Source organism: Cotesia glomerata, linkage group LG5 (genome assembly GCF_020080835.1).
Source record: "Cotesia glomerata isolate CgM1 linkage group LG5, MPM_Cglom_v2.3, whole genome shotgun sequence".
Lineage (NCBI taxonomy): Eukaryota > Metazoa > Arthropoda > Insecta > Hymenoptera > Braconidae > Cotesia > Cotesia glomerata.
The window spans coordinates 1,735,010-1,753,672 of NC_058162.1; the positions used below are offsets into that span (position 1 = coordinate 1,735,010).

Here is an 18,663-nt window from a genome sequence, read left to right on the forward strand (position 1 = left end):
GATTAAAAACATCATAAGAAAGTGATAAATAAAAAATAACAAAAATTAATGATGTACAGAACGTTGAAATTGTACCAAAAGTTAGTAATTGTCAATTTTTTTTAAGCGCGTCAAGTAATTTAATTACAAACATTTACAAAACACGGTAAAACACTCAACCTACTCAAAAAGTGTTGAATAAACTTTTAATTAACAATAGTACAAATGTACTGAGTATGCTTTACGCGTAAATAGAATTTAAAAGCCATGTATGTTTTAATTTAATTTTATTTCTTCTTTTTCATTTAATAATTTCTTCCTACTTTATCATTTGACAAAGAAACATTTACTTGATTTTAAAAACTTTCTTTTAAATATAAAAATCTAATAGCAAATTGCTAATAAATAAAGATTATTATTTTTATTTTTTAAAGATTGTATCACTCTAAAGAATTTATTAAAAATATTGTTGAAATTTCGACAATAAGTATAAAGATTTACTTTTACTTACGCTTCAGTAAAATATCACTTAATAACTATTAAATAACATTCAATTGCTTTGAATGAACTAAATTATATTCTAACTAAAATATTTCATTAAAATAAAAAACTTAAAAATTAAGTAGGTAAAAAAAAACTTTATATTCTAAAAAAAAATTTTTTAATCTTAATTTAAGATGAAAATAATTAGAACGTGAACTTTTTGCTAAATAATTAAAAATACTACTACAAACTAACATTTAACTAATTAGAGTATTAAAAAAAAAAATAAGTGTATTTATTTAGGATTTTTAATACTTAATTTTACAGTAGCAAAAGAAAGCATGTATGTGAGTGAGTAGTGCGACTTCATGAGTAATTTTTGTATGCCTGGAAAAAATTTATTAAGAAAATAAAATGAGAGAGAAAGAGAGATATTGAGATAATAAATATTGATCGATAAAAAAATAGCGGACAAAAAGATATTTATTTATTATTGGAAACATTAGCTGTATAAAACAAAATTTTTTAAAATTTACTGTCATTATAATCAGTTTATACCACATGTCATGAATTTTGCTGAAATTACAATTAATTAATTACTAAATTTATCTTGTATTTTAAATTAATTACATAATTTTGAAGTTTCATTTTGTATTTTGATATAAATAAAAGTATATTTGGGATTATTAATTTTAATATTTCACGATGTTCGCTTATAATTATAAAGAATACTCATATGGCAATTAATCATCCATAAAACACATTCGATTACACATTTGTATAGGTTTAATCAAATATATGGTGTACGCTCGATGTTTTGGTTGGTTATTAATTTTTTTTTCTTTTTTTTTTATTTATTAATTTTTTTTTTTTTTCATTTTTATTTTTTTTTAAAGAGTTAAATGATTACCAATAATATCAATATCGCCGATAATATTATAAATGTAAAGTTATCAATCAAAAATTATAGATATTCTTCAGTAATCTGAAATGCTCGATTATTGTAAAATAAAATACTTATAATAATCGATATAAATATAATCGATTTAATAAAATAAAATCTCGAAAAAAGTAATAAAAATTTACTGTAGTACGGAAAAAATAAGATGACACTGGACATCATCCCAGATTATACTGAGTACACAGAAAAAAAAGTTCACTTGAGCCAAGAAAATATTTTTCTTCCTAATTATTTTTTTGAGCGAAAAAAAAAATTTTTTTTGACACAAGAAATTTCACTTATTCCAACAAAATTAATTCTCTTGCTTTAAGAAATATGTATCTTGATCCAAGAAAATTTATTTAAGTCAAAAAAAATCTTGTTGTTTTAAGAAAATTCAGCTTCTTGCTCCAAAAAATTTAGTTCTTTATAAAAGTTATTTTTTTTGTCTTGAGAAAATTTCTCTCTTGCTCCAAAAAATTAAATATAAAGATAGAAGTAAATTTTCATTAGTATTTTTATTGATTAACATGACAAATGGGAAGATCAAATAATATTTCATCATTTTTTTTTCATTCAATATGTATAATTGCACGCTAAAATAATATAAAATGGGTATCAAATATTCAAGAGAAAAATTTTCTCAACTGAAGTAGGTGGCGCTGCTTCCCTAAAGTATCTAAAAATCTTGATCAAATATAAAAATTTATCGTATCAAGTATTTATGATAATTTAAATTAAGAAAAAATTACTTCTATCAAGAATAAAATTTCAAGAAAAATTTTTACTTCGACCTACACAAACTTCGATCTTCCTTCAGGCACCCGACAAATTTTCTTGAGCCAAGAATTTTGTTCTCCAGTCAAGAAATTTTTCTTTCTGTGTATAATCTAGATAACAATGAGTATAATCCAGATTATAATGAGTATAATCCAGATATCACTGAGTATAATCTGAGATGATATCCAGTATAATCTTGTTCTTTTTATGTATTTATGATAAAAAACACAATTGCATGTAAAAAAATAATAATAAAATAACAGTGAAAAAATAGACATGAATAAGTATACAAATCGATACAATTATTGTACTTAATATAGACAAATGTTACTAATCACTATATACTTATAAGATTATCACTTTCAAAAGTATAAAATACGTATAGAATCATAATAATTGTTTTTTATTTGCGAGAAATAGTTAAATATTTAGGACATCTTGAAAGATCTCAATCAAGTACTTAGAAACGAAATTTATTGCACTGTTTTTTGAAGATTATGTTATTATTTTTGAATTTTTATTATTATTTTTAATTAATAGGTTTATGTTTTGATGTAAGCTCATTCTGTTCAGATAATTCGACGTTAAACCAAAAAAATTTAGCTAAATAATTTTTTCATCATCAGAAGTCAATAAATTTTTATTTATAATTTCAACCAAGCTTATTCGTGGCACAAGTAATATCACATATTAATTTTGAACTTTCTTTTTATGTTCTATTAGTAAACGAATAAACTTTTTGCACCGCTAAATGCCGAACGATAATTTTTTTATCTTAATCCAAATATAAATTTCTAAAATCTACAGTCTTTTATTCTTGCCGAAAATCAAGTACTTTTTTTTTTCTCTCCCGTCGACCGAATTGACTGGTTCAACTTATCAATTATCTGGTCAGAAATAATGCCAAGATCTTTTTCGCCATTAATTCATTTAAAATTACTTCATAATTTTATAAACGTCTTGTGACAAGAATCTCAATGTCCATTTACAGAATTCAGTCATTCAGATTATTTAAAACTTACATTTCTAAAATAGTTTGACAGTTCTAATCGAAAATTCTATACTTGATTTGACAATTTTTTTTTCATCATCACTTAAATATTAATTACACTTAGATAATTCATCAATAATAAATATTCCGTCACTACCTTCTTCAAAATTTCTATGTTTATTATTTAGAGTTGAAAAAAAATTTTTTTTGCTTATTAAAAATTTTTTTTATCAATTTTTATTATTCTGGTTATTTATTAAGGTTATTTATTATGAATTTTTTATCCAAAATGTTATTTACAAGTCAAAATTAAATTGCTTTTTTTTTCATTTTTTTTTCTTTTACAATTATCGAGTACTAAAATTGATATTAAAGTTATTAGATGTATTTTATGGCAATAAAAAAAAAAAATACATTTTTATAAATTATAAATCAAGTCATAAATTGTACTTTAATATCTTACTATTCTATAAATTATAAAAAAAAATTAATACTATAAAAATTTTATCCGGACAATTTACAACTTAATATATTAATATAAATACTACATAAAAATCGCGAAAATACAATTAAATACTGATTTTGTTTACACAAGCATAAGCTTAGAATGACTAGAAATTAAATTTAAAAATATATATAGTGGAAATGATATATATTTTTCCATTTGCAAAATATTTAAGTGTCCGGATAAATTTACAAAAAAATTGCACTTAAAAAAATGGTTTTTTTTTATTTTACGCTTAATAAATAATTATAAAACAGCGCATAAATAGAAGAATAACTTCTAACGTCAATACAAATGCATAATTTACATATATACAACACATAATTGAAAAATATTAGTATATATTTTTCGTTTAATTATTTTACTTGTGAAGCAAAAATTATTTTTTTTTAATTAATATTAATAATTTTTACTTTTATAAAGTAAAAAAAAAATTTTTGTTAAAAAAAAATTTTTTTATTTTAAAAATAAAATATAAAAATAAGTCTTAAACTCAATAATATAAATATAAAATTATTAAAACTTATAAACTGTAATAATAAAAATAAACAATTTTGATTAAATAATCAATATAAAAATAAAAAAAAATAAATTCTTAAGTACCCTAATTAAAAAAAAATCCGTAATTTGTTTTAAATAAATAATTTGTATAATTAAAAGCTGAATTAAAAAATTATTACTGCACTTAATTGGCTGGATTATTAAAGCCTTTTTTTATTTTTTAAAATATTAGCTTGTGCTTTGATATCTATCTTATTAAAATGTTTTAGCTTTTGTTGTTTTAAAAAGTTGTTCTCAATTGAATTGTTATGAAAATAATCAATTGAACATCATAAAAATGGACTGTGAATTAATGATATAACTAGGTAACCGGTTTGCGTTTAATGCCCAGCGAAGTTAAACCTGTCTCAATGAAATGATAGTTTTATTATTTATTCTAGGCGACAGATTATCTAACGTATCATTTCTTGATGTAAGTTAATTGTATGTAAGTGGATCTCGAGTGATGGATCGAATGGTAAAACTTTTACGCGTCAACGTAAAGTTTTTTTTTATTATTTATAAACTCTGCTTATAATTATTATTAATTATATTATCTGTAAATAATCGATGCATATATGTGAAAAAATATTGATCACAATTATCGTCGGCTCGGCCAGCGAATTATGGCTCAATTAAAAAATTACATAGGCCATTCAGTCATTTATTGTATTTAATTATCTTTCTTCAATCTATTGACTTTAATAATTGTAATATTGCAATATGGGTACGATCCAAACAACTCGAGATTTTGGGTGCTTCTAAACACTGCTTGGCAAAAATCTATAACAATATTATAACATGATATGCAACATTTATAATCTAATCTTATTTCGGTATACTAATTGTCATTTAATGTTGCTGGGCATCCCGTTTTTTTTTTTTAATATTGTGTAACCAAATTAATTAATCTATTGCATTTATATCTGTGATTTTTTTTATCTATTATTATTTATTATTAACAAAAAATATGTAAAAAAGGATGATTTATGTAATAATTTGCTTACCAATATAATAACAGATAATAAAGATTGTTTTGTATCGTAGTATTGGTAATATAGGCATTTGTTAAGTTGATAAAAAATTTAATCTTTTTTTATATATATTTTAAAATTAAAAAAATGTACGGTTTAGAAAAAACAAAGTATTGCAGTTATTGCAATACTTTTTAATCTGTTACTATTGTAAAACTTATTACTTATTTTAATATATAATAATATATAGTTGTAATCTGTTCATTTTATTTGATTGTATGTGAGGTAAAGGAGCCTGTCAATGTGAACAGTGCGATCTCAAGATTAAATGTTAACGTTTTAATAATTGATTTTTTTTTTTTATAAAACAAAAAAATATAAATTAAACCCGATAACATTTAACATCTTTTAATGATCGTACTTATGGAACTATTGTCATCTGTAAAATATAATATAAAAAGTCCTGAGTTGTACTGTATGGTACTATGGCTATGGAGTTGCATGTTGCATGGGGCGAGTCTGTGACAATAAAATCCTATTTTAATGCCTGCTTTATTTCAACAAATTATCACGGCTTATTGTTATTATTTTACTATTATTTACTATTATTTATAATTATGATTATTAATATAATTATTATTAATATTACTGTATAAACGGAATAAACAATATTGTTAACAGATATAAATAATTATATTATCAATAAAATAAAAACAATCTAGGTACACAGGAAAAACAAGATTATACTGGATGTCATCCAAGATTATATTGAGTGAAAAAAAATTCAAATAGTAGCTAGTATAATTCAGATTGTAATGAGTATAATCCAGATATCACACAGTATAATCTGGATATTACAATTATATTCCAGATTATGAGTATAATCCAGATATCACGCAGTATAATCTGGAGATTACAATGTTTATTTTTTTTTAGATTTTTTTTATAATCTAGATCATTTAGATTTTTTATAATTTAGATTATACCTTTTTTTATAATCTAGATTATACTCATTGTAATCTCCAGATTATAAAAAAATCTAGTATTATCTAGATTATAAAAAAAATCTAGAAAAAAAAAAAGTTATTTTATCATTTATAAAGTTATATATAATATAAAAAAAATATATAAAGAAAAAGAAAAAAAAATTTGTAATTTTTTTTTTTAATAAAAAAAAACGATAATACTAGATTATAATGAGTATAATCCAGATATCACTCAGTATAATCTGGATTTTTTTAGCTTCTATCTTAAACCTTTTTTTCACTCATGATATCACTGAGTATAATCTTGGATAATATCCAATCTCATCTTGTTTTTTTCCGTGTATGTATTGATTTTAATTAGTTATGGAAAAAATTGACACAGACTCAATAACCCCCTTATAATATACTGTTTAATTAAATCTGCTGCACTGTTTGCAATCACGGTTTGTAGTTGATAACTGTTTAATAATAAATATTATTACTCTGTTGAGCTTTCGATTGGCTGTATATTGCAATCATAATGTGCGTGGTGAAAACATATTTAATGGTTGTTCTTAATTATTCATGGTTCTATTTTTCATTTTTTTTTTCTTCCCTTACACATTAAAATGCAATAATTATAAAGTAAATATAATTCTCTGTAAGAATATAATATTGTTGTAAATATCTGTAGTCTGTGTAACACTGTATAGCATCAAATGAAACAACAAGGCTTTTTTCTGCACTATTACCATTTGTTTGTTTTATGATTTTTCATTTTTTTTATGTTTTCTTATTTTTCAATTATTACTATTACAACTGGCTGCGGAAAAAGTTATCAGTACGAGGTGGGATGGCTGCTCCACCTACGGCATTATTTAGTCACTTCTCTCCTCTTTTTTTTTTTTTTTTTTTTTTTAATTATTTTAAGGTATTTTTAAAATTTTTTTTTCCTTTTTTTCACTTTTGCTTTAAAACTCGACACGGATTTAACGTACAATCAACTTCTTTTCCGAAAAATTGTATTTACAATCTACATTTCAATTGAAGTTACAAGTTCATAAAAAATTATTTACGTCACAGTTATACTAATCTATTATCTGTCTTCACTCTCAGAGGAAAAATTTCGAATTGTACGTTTGTTTTTCCGCGTCTTTTGACATTCGGTTCCCGACCGTATTTTAATACACAGTATCAGCCTTATTTTTAGTTAATACTACTTAAATCATTGATCAAGTAATAAAGATACGTTTACTATATAATCACAAGTTCACTAAAAAATAATCATTCTCTCCTATTTAATCATATCACAAATTATATGCTTGGCAATTTATAAAAAAAATTTTTTAACTTAAAATATGGAATATTAGTAAACTTAAAAAATAAAACCAATGACCGTTGCCCTAAACGTATTTTAACCCGTAGTGGTCATTATGGGTCTAAATAACCCGAGGCAATTTTTTAGTTGCTCTTGCTTTGAAAATATCATTCAAAATTATATCTGTGGTACCATCTATTGTTTGAAGATTTTTCTTTGTATCCCATAAAATTTAACAAATTGACTTTTTTTTGAAAAATAAAATCATAACAATAGTATGAAAGTCATATTAAAAATTTAAAAGTCAAATAGTTTAATAACTATTTTTAAACAATTATTTTCATCTGTCGAATCCCATTTAATTAATGTTAAAAATGAACTGTTTTTACTGTCTGCTGTAAAATTTTATAAATGTGGTTAACTACATATTAGAATTGTAGTATCGATATACTTTTTGAAAACCTCGACATAACATAATACTTAAGTTAGCCGACGTTTATAATTTTTTTTTTTTTAATTATTAAATTAGAACTAAAAAATATCACGTATTGTTTTTCAAGTTTTTTACAAATGAAAATTTTTTTTATTTTTTTGTAATCATTTTTTTAGTAAAAAAAAATTCTAAAAATTTTTAGATGTCGGCTAACTTTATTTTCATCGATATGACACCACTTTTTTTTCAAAGTATGCGATATCCGGAGTAGAACCCCGTTTATTTTCATTCATCTTAAAAAATGAAGTTTTTAGTAAAAAAAAAAGTCAAATTTTGAAATTTGACTTTCTGGAATTTTTTTTTTTTATAATTAAAAAATTATAAAACGATTGAGTTATTCAAAAGAAGTATTAAAAATTACTCTCATGTACGGCTCGAGTAAAAATATTTAAAATAACACAAGTAGCAACCATTTTTTCCGTACACGGAAAAAAAAAAACTTGAAAAATTACAGTATATAATGCAACGTAGCTTCGTGATTTAAACTGTAAAAATTAGTTTCAGATTGTAATTATTATAGATTTTATAAGAATTACATTGTAAAATGTAATATTTACATTGAAAGCTCTGAATATTAAATTCAAAAATTGTTATTTTGAACTGTAATTTTTCTAGTTTCAATTACGACGTGACCGATTCAACATTTCGAGGGTTTTCTAATGCAACCACGTATCTCAATGAAGATGAAAGGGTTCAACTGAAAAATTAATAATTATAAACGCGTTACTGAAAAAAAATATTAACCATAATAATAAATATGATAGTATTTTTAAAAAATACAATTGATGAATTGTTTTTAGATGAATATTAATTTTATAAGCTATTTTTCACCTTATCTTTAAAATTGTCATTTTTGAAATACGAGGTTGCGTCAGAAAACCATCGATTTTATACTGTAATTATTCTTTTTTTTTTTTTTTCCGTGTAGACCCAGTATAACCACTACGTTATTTTTAAGAAGTGTGACCACTAAGGGTTAAAATAAAATAATAATAAATAATAATGATCAAGATAGTGTAAACAATTAGTACGACGCATTATATTGAAGCATACCACCAGCGAAACTTTTAGAATCACCGATTTGAGCCACCTCTACAGGATACGCGGTATCTCCAACGTGAGCATGAAAAGCTCGAAGCTTTTCATCACCAGCATCATCATCAGTGACAACTTCTTCAGGACTACCAAGATGCTGTTGTAACGACGCCGCAGGCGGGATTTGATTGCACTCTGCTTGGTTTTGATGCTGCTGTTGCTGTTGCTGTTGAGTACTTTGCGAGGACATCGATATCTCGATACCATTTTGAATTTGTAGGTGAGATTGTGATGGTGGCTGTGACTGTAATTGTTGCTGAGACTGTGGTTGAGGCTGTTGTTGTTGCTGATGAGGCTGTGATACTGATACAGATTGTTCCTGTTTAGGAATTTTAACCTGATGCTGGTAAATTTCCTCTTGTAGCCGGCGATCGATGGGATTGATGTCGTGGAAGCTGACCAGATGACGCTTCAGATACAGCTTGGTCTTGAAGGACTTGCTACATATGGGGCATGTGACACTCTGAGGGTTGTGGATGAGGCGCATGTGCTGCCGCAGGTTGGACAAGTTACTGTACATGCGGTTGCACACAAGGCAAGGGCGTGGGTCCAGCGAGTGCAGTTTACGCAGGTCAGCTGCAACACACACACAACTTGCTCTAACCGGATAGCAGCTCACAACATAGCAACGTTACCAGCAAATAATCACCATTCAAGTCTTTTTTTTTTTTTAATTAATTACTTTTAGTTAATTATTAATTTAAAACGTTTAGTCACAAAATTTTAAATGGCTTTCTTTTAATTAATCAACCCACCACAGGACAGCAACAACCAGCAAGATAAAACCTATTAGTATTTATATTATTATATTTTTTTTGCTGCCTGGACGGTACACGTTTTAGTTACGGAAATTTTTTTTTTTAATTTTATTAAATAGAATTTTTTCATTGAAAAATAATTTTTTTTTTTTTGCTAACAAGAAAACCATAGAAAAATTGAATAAAAAAAAAAATACTTTGATAAATCAATGAGCTTATCTCGTTGAGGACACAGTTCTAATTCGTTTCCAATGTGATGTATTGACTTATTTTTTTTTTTTTATTTCCATCAAATTTTAATATAACATTCCCTCTAAATATCTTAATAGTTATTTTTAATTTCTAATAGTTTAAAAATAATGAAAAATCGTTTAGAAAAAAGAACGAAATTGAACTTTTTTTATGAAAAAAGTCGCAGAAATTTTGATTTTTAAGATATCGAAAAAAAAAAACCGACGCCATTTTATTCGGAAAACAATATATTTTAAGGAAAAAAATCAATATTTGATAAAGTTTGAAAAAAATATATTTATTCTGAAGTTTAAAGTTACGAATTTCGGTCAGTCGCTTATAAATGAGAATAAGACATTTAAACATGCAAAATAATATAAAAAGATTTAGTTTTTTGTGATAAAATTCTTTTATTATAATTATTACAATAAAAAAATAGAAATATCTTGAAGAATATCACCGAAATCAGTCGTAAATGAGACTAAGTCTCATTTATAAATTTAAAATTGCCTCAAAGTTCGCCTTTGTGTGTCCTCAACGGGATATACTCGTAATTGAATTTTATTAGATGTAATTTAATAAAATAAGCCAGTTTTTTAGTTTTTAAATTTGATTAGTAAACAAATAATAAGCAAATGAGTGAAAATTTAATGATGCTAAAATCACACGATTACTGGATTTAGTGCAGCATCGTGAAAGATGTAAAAAAACATGTGAGGAAGTACGGATAGTTACGTACAAAAGCAATTTCATTTAAAATGGTATAAATATATATATTTATAAAAGCATTTATTTATTTTGTTTAGAACGCATGAAATAAATTATGGATTAATTTATGTACACGTAAGGGCAGCAGAATTATTAATTTATTACATTATTTTGGATAGGAACTTTAAATGAATAAATGTATAATAATAACACGAAAGCTTTCATACAACGCAGTTATAAGTTGATTAGCTGCCAAACTGCACTCTGTGGACTTTTATTTAATAATTTTCTACTTAATTTATCTACAGGCCTGTCACAGAGCCCTTGAGTGTCAAATGTCTTCCTACCGCCTACAATAACCTATCGAGCTACACACGAGCTTACCATTTCAAACCATAATCCTTTTCTCCTCTATTTATCTATTTATCTATTTTATATATCTCTTTCTCTCTTTCCTCTCTTTCGCTATACTCTTGTTCTCGCACACTCTTCTCACATATTTTTTTTTCTTATTTATTAATTATTATTTTTTTGTTTTAATTTTGTTTTTTTAGAAAATGTGATGCAATGGCTAGGTTGTTGCTGTTTGTAATGGTGCTCGTACTACCAATAATTTAAATAAAATTTACTCACCTTGTTCTTGATTTGGTTCAGCATTCCCATGTGACGGGCCTGGTATCCCTCCTTCTAATCCACTTCCTGAAATTATAAAATTAATAAATCGTCGTAAAATTAATAAAATTAATTAAAAAATTGTATTTTAAATAAATTAGCTGCATAATTTATTAATAAAATTTAAGCTACCTTGGTAAGACGGCGGGTAAGCTGGTAAAACCTCCATACCTCCGTCCAAGCTGATGAATCCTCCGGGTACCGCATTGACTTCTTGCTTTGGTGAATAATCTTCATCACTACCATACTCCGGTAGTTCAACCTTAGGCTAAAATTTTTAGACAATTAGAGCTGTATTTACTTCTGAGCTTTATTTTAAATTAAAAATAAATTTTTAATTTATACCTCAACAATATCGAGATCTTTGTAACAATCGAGCTGAACTTGGGGCTCAATTACAGGGCGAGTACGAGGAGTACTGGTTGCACAAGGCGCAACAGCGGGTAATGGACTAGAGTTTTTCGGTGAATCACTTTTTTTGCACAGCCTTTTGAGAGGTGGTGGACTCGATGCTGGTGGAGTTCTGCTGCGCTCCTCATCGAAGCTCGGTGAAATCAAGCCTCGACCATTGGGAGGATGAATATTATTTGTTTTAGAGTGCTAAAAAATTTTTATATTATCAATTATTTTGTACTAGCAACCTTGCAGTCACACAGTGACTTCCGTGGCTTGTGAAATATAGATAAATAAAATTTTGTTTTATTATATAATAACTTTTGTTAAATTGCACTGTACTTTTTTAAATATTGATGTTTTTAAAGGTATAAGCTCATTTTGATGTTACACTCATCAAGAGCTTTCATTTGAGTACCCACATGCATTTTTGATATATTTTTCATATATACATATATATAATATATAAAATATATGAAAAATTGATGTGGGTACTCAAATGAAAGGTCTCGATGAGTGTAACATCAAGATGAGCTTATATCTTTAAAAATGTCAATAGTTCACACGATACAAGGTCATTTCTCAATTTAATTGTATTGAATAATTTTACTAATTATTAATACTCTGATTGTATAAAGAATAATGCGATAAGAAAAATAAGAAATTGTTGAATTTTTTCAAGTAAAATTAAAATATTTTTGTTATCATATATTAACTTTTGTGACCTAAAAAATATAATCGAGCTCTACGAAAAATTTAAAAGATAAATAATTAAAATAAAAGTAAACCTTTTCGTTGTTATGTTGATTTTGCGAGTCTGTAAGCCCGCGAATTTGAAGCGACTCAGCAGTTCGTAGAAAAGTCGGTAATTCTGCTTGAGAAATATTCACCTCACCAGCGTACATAAATTCTAACAAGGATTGTAGGTGTTCGAATTCTACATCTCTCATAAAAATTATCGGATGTTTGCAAGGATTCGTCTGTAATAATTTATTTCATCAATAAAATAATATATTAAATTTTTCAATAAAAAAAATTTATTAAAAAAAATCAGAACATAATTTATAAAAGTAATGAAAATTAAATTAGACGACATTTGAAAATTTTGATAATTTATTTAATTGATAAATGATTAAAACAAGATTTTTAACATGTAGAAAATTTTAAAAATTATCCGTGGAATTTTTTAAAAATAGTTTTTTAGTTCTAATTTATAATAAAAAAAAAAAAATCAAAAATTTTTTAGTGTCGGCTTACTTAATTTTCATAATACTAAAGTTAGCCGACATTTCTAATTTTTTAATTATTTTTTATTTATAAAATAAAAACTAAAAAATTGCACTGATAGTTTTTCAAGTTTTTTACAAGTGAAATTTTTTATTTTCTTTTTTTTATAATAATTTTTCAATAAAAAAATTTCTGAAAGTTTTTAGATGTCGGCTAACTTAATTTTCATATAAAAGTAATTGTAAAAAAAAACATGCAAGTTGGGAGGTATTACTTAAATGTAAACTGGATTTGTCTATAAAAAGCATATGTTGCCAGCTTACTCAGTATAGATATTACATAACTAGATAGTTATGGTGGCTAGCTTATGAGCTCAAGCTGCGAAAAAAAAACTTTGCTAATATTAAATCTAAAAAAAAGAAATGTCATGAAAAAAAAAAAAAATGCGAATAAATTAATAAAATAATTATTTTAAAAGCCATAAACATTATTTTTTATCTTTATTATTCAACACTTGCAATTAAATAGTAATAAGAATTTCTTAATAAAATAGTATTAAGTATATTATATTAAAATATTAAGCAATAATATAAATAAATTAAAAAAAAATATTAATGATAAAACCAATTTATGATAAATTGATCGATGTATTGAAGTTTGACTAGTATGTACTTTTAGAATTATTCATTACGAGGTCAGGAGGCAATGTACATTACATATAAGCGTATAGCCATCGGTTGTACGGTGAAGAGAGAGAGAGAGAGAGAGCGAAAAGAGAGGGGGAGGGATAAAAAGAGAAAGACAGATGAGATGAGACGGAGGTGCGAGCGAGAAGGAAGAAAAGTTTAAGAAGCGTGAGGCTAAAGCTAAAGAACACAAGGAGGAAGGAGACAGATTTCTAACCTTGAACAACTCCTTGAAGTACGGACTGCAAGCCGAAAGAACGACCTTGTGAGCCTGGAGTCTTCTACCATCGCAGGCAAACGTAACATCCACAAAGTCCTCATCATCGCGTAATGCTTCAAATTGACTTGTTATATTTGCCTGAAAGTTGTTCCACCTTAAGCAAAACTGCTGCTGACTATCCGTCATTTCTCCCTTACACTCCCACTCAAATCCCACCGGTGCTTGCTCGTCGTCGTCGTCGTCGTCGTAGTTGTCTTCGTTGTCGCTTATGTATTTTACCAATACCTCTTCACCTATTGTACGATAATAATTTATTCGGTTATATTGTTATACAATAAAGATCCCATTATTATTTATTTATTATTAATTATTAAAACTTAAAATCACACATTTAATACCACCCCGCCACGTCTTCTTATATTATCGTCACACTAACTTAACTTATCTCTCTCATTACTGTAAAAATGTAAAATGTAAAAAGTGAATCAATGACTGAAGAGGAAACGTACGATATATATAAATAATGACAATCGATATCCGGGCGGGCAATATGGCAGCACTAAAATTCTCTAGTCCAAAATTATTTTTGCAACTTTTTTTGCAGAAAAATAATTTTAAAAAAAATTAATTAATTATTAAATATTAATTATTATGATTTTTGTCTTTTATATTAAATTGAAGGTATTTTAGGTGAAAATATTTTTGATACAAATTTAATAATTATAACTTGCATTTTATGACATTTTAATTTAATAAAAAAATACGCATGCGTATTATAGAAATTTTACGCTTCCGGTTACAAAACTCAGTATGACAAACTTTGCTTGATAATGGTAGTTAGATAATCACTTCGGAGAATAAGTAGGTGATTGCTTTTAAGTTTGAATAATTAGTACGGAGGTTTAATGTAGTATTAACTGTTCATTTGACAACAAACATTAGACTTTTATCGGTTATTTAATAACAAAAATATTAAAATTGTTAACGAAACTAACTTCTGACATCTTAGACCACCAGACGACAGCACAGAGAATCAGTATAAACACAGCGATACCTCGCGGTCAAAATTATAACGTCGGTTTTATTTAATTTAAAAATGGCCGTCGAATTTTTGCGAAAAGTACTAGTGGCGCTGCCTATGGCGGGATTTTTTTGCGAGTATTAAAATTTTTAAAACAGTATAATTTTTTTTTCGCGCTTTTTAACACAAATAAACATAATAATAAAGTTAGCCGACATTTTTGATTTTTTTATTTTGCTTAATTTATTAAATTATAACTAACAAAATATTTTTAAAAAATTGCACTTATAGTTTTTGAAGTTTTTAACACATGAAAAAATGTTTTTTTATTTTTTTTACAATTCTTTTAAAAAAAAAATCATAAAAATTTTTAGATCTCGGCTAACTTTATTTTCATCCAATAAACAATAAAAAACTTGAAACTCTATCTTTAAATTTGACAATTAATTTTTAGTATTTAATTAAAAAAAAATATATTTTTTTTATAATCACCTAAAATAAATAATTATTTTAAAATTTAATAAAAGTTAATTTAGCAGATAGTGGATAATTTTTTTAACAAATAAATTGTGACAAAAAAAATTATAAAAAAATTGACATTTAGAAATTAAAAAAAACTAAAATTGCAATTTTTTAAAAATAATTTTTTGGAACAAATTTAATTAAAAAAATTTTTAATTTCCAAATGACAGCTAAATTTAATATCATAAAAATTTAATTTATATAAAAATTAAAAAAGTTTTTTTTTGATTTTTCATATTTATTATAAAAAAAAAAAAAAAAAAAAAAAAAAAAAAAAAAAAATACCTGTCAATAGTAATAATACTAAAGTTAGCCGACGTTTTTAATTTTTTAATTTTTTTTCAACAATTAAATTCGATTAAAAAAATATTTTTTTAAAATTGCACTTACAGTTTTTCAAATTTTTTTACAAATGAAAATTTTTTTTAATTTTTCTTGTAATAATTTATTTCAATAGAAAAAAATTCTAAAAATTTTTAGATGTCGGCTAACTTAATTTTCATTCAATAGTATTGATAATTTGTGTTTTACTCTATCACGTGTCAGACCGATTGATTATTTGTATATCACTATTATTATCAGCGCGCTAATCAAGGATACGAAATTAATTTAAGTAAAAAACTATTAAATTTAAATAGAAAAAAATAAATTCTGTGCTTTAAAAATTAACCAACCTGTCACTGAATTTTGGTAAGAAAATAAAAAACATTTGTAATTATTTATAACCACATAAAAACTCTCGATAATTATAAACTCTAAAATATAAAAATTTTAGCGTGATACCGCTACTAAATAAACGGCGGACGTGAGAAGAGATGGTTAGAGTCCCGGTGCATGTGTCATCCAGTCTATTGGCCCGTATGTATTAATATCTCCCGACCCTTCATTTGCCTTTGTCGATTCTCCTGTTCTCAGTCTTCTAAAATCAACTCGTGATGTTTTCAATCACTTTAAAGTGTTAGCCTTTAAATATTACACGTGTTAAATACCCACGAGTGTTGATAATCATTCATCAAGCCATTTAAATTAAAATATCAGTGCTACAGGTTAGAATATACATTAATTTTCGAATGTACCGCGAGTGAACGTCGAAGAAAAGGAAACAATAGTGAGTGTAAGATGAGATAGAACGGGAGGCAATCAGGTGCTCGAAAAAATGGCAGTTTTGTGACGTGCGCCTTTTTTGCAAGGGCTAAAGTCGAGGTATCATTCTGTTGGTAACAACAAATATCTAGTCAGGACAGAATGCACGCTTGGAATATTTTTTCGGTAAATGAATCAATAATTACTTTTTATTTTTTCTTTTTTTTTCACTCGTTACTCTCCTCGGATTTTTATGTATCATTATTGTCAATAATTATTTCAGAGGACGAAAAATATTGTGGGTACCGTTTGTATCGATATAGACTATATTGCTTTTATGAGAATGATGTTTAACCTAATTTCACAGCTGAGGGCTGAACAAAGTTAATCGATATTATTAAATTTAAATGAGATCGAAAATCTTTTCATTGTAATTGTGAACAAAGTTAAAATTCATTATTGCAACAGCTGATTTTTTCACATCAGTGAATTTACATCTAAGTGTTTGTTCAGTACAATTTAGTCATTTAAATGAATTATTTATGGAGTTTGTACCTGATCGAAGTATTTTTTTTCCAACACGTGCCGTCTTATGTTTCACAATTGTATGTAAAATTCAATACCCTGCTCTTTTTTTTTCAACTCAATTGTTGTTAACAAAAAACAAATTGTTTGATGGATTCTTTATGCTACACTTGTCGTTACATCACCGTGTCAATAATTATTAGTTAACTTTTTTGTTAATACACTTGTCACTTGTAAAGTTATTTAAATAATTATTTTTTTTCAGCAAATTCCTGGTAATAACCATTGATCAAACTGGTTCCTCAAGTGAAACCCGGAATTTGTAAAATAATCGAGGGTAAGTTTTAACTATTAAAATTAAATTTGTTGAATGAGAGAATAAATAGAATAAATTCTTCTTATTTTTAAGCGTAAATTCTATTAATCTATTAATAACTCCCAAGTCATTTCAAAGTAACGACAACAAGATAACTAAGAATAAATGAAAGAAAGTATCAAAATATATTCTATAGCACATGATAAATATACTTACATTTATGTGAAGTGATGACCATTAAAAACAACCCTAGATCGACAAAGCTTCAACAAAAGTTATTATTTATGCTTTTTCCTTCGTTAGCTTGACATTAAAATGATGACGTCACTCAAAATTAGTTCTAAAAATTAATTACAATAAATTAGTATTGAAAATTATCAAAATTAATTCATATATTTTAATGGAATTAATTTTTTAAATATATTTTAAGAAAAATTAATAAAATTTCTAATAAAAAAAATATTTTTTCTTTGTTAGCTTGCCATTAAAATGATAAAGTTACTCAAAATTAATCCCAAAAATTAATTACAACAAATTATTATTGAAAATTATCAAAATTAATTCATATATTTTAATGGAATAAATTTTTTAAATATATTTTAAGAAAAATTAATAAAATTTCTAGCAATAAAAAATTTTTCCTTTGCTAACTTGCCATTAAAATGATATAACTCAAAATTAATTACAATAAATTAGTATTGAAAATTATCAAAATTAATTCATATATTTTGATTTTAATGGAATAAATTTTTTAAATGTATTTTAAGAAAAATTAATAAAATTTCTAGTGATAAAAAATTTTACAAAATACACATGTAGAGACTGCTATTCTCAGTAACATTATCATGGCATTCATTCTGCTGCATGTAGCAGTTTAATTTTACAACACTTTTTACTAAGTCATAAAGTACTCAAACAAGCTCCGTTTTTTTTTTCTTATCAGTCATACTGTTTGTTTTGTTTCTTTTATTTTAAAGATATGAATAGAATGATTTTAGATAATGTTTACATTTATCTTTTTAAATCAGTAAAAAAAAGTTTAATTATTCCATAAATTAGTGTATTGAAGAATTGTAAGTCACACTTTTTTTATTGGTAATTTATGGATATTTGTTCAGAAGTTATCAATTTTTGTCCAACTGGATTATTTCATATAAGTATAAGAATAATATTTATTGTATAAGAATAATGCTATCTTATTTTTCATAATTTTGTGATATGTTTAAACTATATAACTT

At 25.2% G+C, this 18,663-nt stretch overlaps 1 protein-coding gene across 6 annotated transcripts in view; it reads right to left on the reverse strand.

Moving 5' to 3' along the window:
- The window catches only part of LOC123265439 (broad-complex core protein isoforms 1/2/3/4/5-like), a 37,986-nt gene extending 20,308 nt beyond the window's left edge, over positions 1-17,678 (reverse strand). Inside the window, exons 1-7 of one of the 6 annotated variants that reach the window (XM_044729213.1) lie at positions 17,642-17,678; positions 13,956-14,251; positions 12,614-12,805; positions 11,778-12,032; positions 11,565-11,700; positions 11,394-11,459; positions 8,786-9,639 (exon numbers count right to left, since the gene is read on the reverse strand). In XM_044729213.1, coding sequence (XP_044585148.1) covers positions 8,993-9,639; positions 11,394-11,459; positions 11,565-11,700; positions 11,778-12,032; positions 12,614-12,805; positions 13,956-14,251; positions 17,642-17,663 — 1,614 coding nt within the window. In that variant the 5' untranslated portion in view covers positions 17,664-17,678 and the 3' untranslated portion in view covers positions 8,786-8,992. Of the gene's footprint in view, positions 1-8,785; positions 9,640-11,393; positions 11,460-11,564; positions 11,701-11,777; positions 12,033-12,613; positions 12,806-13,955; positions 14,571-14,953; positions 15,031-17,641 lie in introns of those variants that run through there. The other 5 variants (XM_044729216.1, XM_044729218.1, XM_044729217.1 and 2 more) reach the window with 5 other exon arrangements.
- Positions 17,679-18,663: the final 985 nt, after the last annotated feature.